This window comes from Bison bison, unplaced genomic scaffold (genome assembly GCF_000754665.1).
Source record: "Bison bison bison isolate TAMUID 2011002044 unplaced genomic scaffold, Bison_UMD1.0 scf7180017864185, whole genome shotgun sequence".
Taxonomy (NCBI): domain Eukaryota; kingdom Metazoa; phylum Chordata; class Mammalia; order Artiodactyla; family Bovidae; genus Bison; species Bison bison.
Genome location: NW_011494757.1, coordinates 1,021,709 through 1,023,260, shown reverse-complemented (window position 1 = coordinate 1,023,260; position 1,552 = coordinate 1,021,709). Strand labels below are relative to the sequence as shown.

Here is a 1,552-nt window from a genome sequence, read left to right as displayed (position 1 = left end):
TTCTTGTTGATGTCCCGCATGGTGGGCGTGAGCTCGTAGCCCGCCAGGAAGAGGCGGATGGGGATGGACTCTCCTGCAGGGCCGGGAGGGGTCAGAGGGGCAGGGCAGGCGCCCCACCCGCCGCCCGCTTCCATGAGGCCTGCCGCCCACTGATGGGCTAGGCCCGCTCCGTCTCCTCCTGGCTGAGCCCGCCAGGACCGGGGTGGCAGAGTGCTAACCACAGGACGCCAGATGAACAGCTCTGACTCTTACCAGTGAGAGAGTCCAATGGCTGGGCTGTGAGAGCCAGCTGTCCCACCTTAGCTAGCGCACTGTCTTCCCCAGCGATTCCAGTGTCAGCTCCCCACCCCAATTGGCACGGCCCACCCCATGCCCCCGGACTGGCGGGCCCCAGCTCTCTCCACTGAACTCTGGTGGGTCTGCTGCTGTCCCTGGACTCTCCTGTTCTTGCGTGGAAAGTGAGGGAATGAGGCTATATGGCATCTCAGATCCCTTCTACCTCTAACACGGTGCCTTCCTCAGCTAAGCAGAACAAACTCAGGACAGAGCTCCACTGAGCAAGCGCAAAGACACGGAGCAGCCCAAAGCCATGCACGGAGCCCATGCACGCCACCCTGCATGGCTCACAGGCCCCACGGTGCCCCAGGGAGGGCAAGCCTGGCCCGGCTGCATGGCTGGGGATACAATGAAGCCAGCGGGCAGGATGGCCCAGTCCTGCCCCGAAGACCCTGCTCGGGAGGCCAAGGACCTGAGAAGCCACGACACCCTCCTCCCGCATGGTGTGGACCGGGGAGAGCTGCGTGAGGCCTGGCGGCACCGAGCGTGTCCACGGGAAAATGTGCATCGTGGGCATCTGCAGCACCGATAAAGAACCAGAACAATCGCTCCTCCCAGGAACCACCAGGGTCCCACCAGCTCACGCTCCACTCATCCTAGAGGTCATGCCAGCACCGTGCACAGCAGCAGGGAGTGTCCACTTGGCCAGGCAGTCCAGAGCCTGGCTTGTCAGCCTGGTGCAGGAACTAGCAGGAAGGACCATTTCGCTCCCCCAGCAGCAAGGACGGTGCAAGTGAGGACAGCACAGGCTCATGGCCACTGACCGCGACAGCGGCCCCGACGCCCCCAGCCTGGCGGGCTCACCTCTCACGGGCGCGCCGTCCATGATCTCGTACTTGGCGATGGTGTCGTTCTCATGGTACACGTTGGGGCCCGTGCCGGTTGTCTCCCGCTTGATGATGTCGATCTCCATGTGCTTGATCTTGATCCGCACCAGCAGGAAGTAGATCTTCCCTACGATGACGTCCTTCAGGTGGTACCTGCAGAGAGGAACCAAGAGGTGCGGCTGCAGACGAAATAGGCCTCCTGGATCCGGGGAGGGTGCCGCCCACCCGGGGGTGGTGGGCCAGGAAAGCTGAGGCCACAAGGGCCCATGTTGCCCCCAGGTCGCCCCGCGGAGCAAATCCCAACGCCCTGCACTGGAACCAGCATCACTCCCACTGCCATCCCACACACGCCGCAGAGAGCGGGTCCCTGTCACCCCTGCCCTTGCTGT

The 1,552-nt window shown here is 63.7% G+C and overlaps 1 protein-coding gene across 1 annotated transcript in view; it reads right to left on the bottom strand.

The window, feature by feature from the left end:
- Positions 1-1,552, bottom strand: part of VPS26B (vacuolar protein sorting 26 homolog B (S. pombe)) — a 14,793-nt gene that overhangs the window by 644 nt on the left and 12,597 nt on the right. The window contains exons 4-5 of the mRNA XM_010843748.1: positions 1,141-1,316; positions 1-73 (exon numbers count right to left, since the gene is read on the bottom strand). Of these exons, the coding sequence (XP_010842050.1) occupies positions 1-73; positions 1,141-1,316 (249 nt within the window). The remainder of the gene's footprint in view (positions 74-1,140; positions 1,317-1,552) is intronic.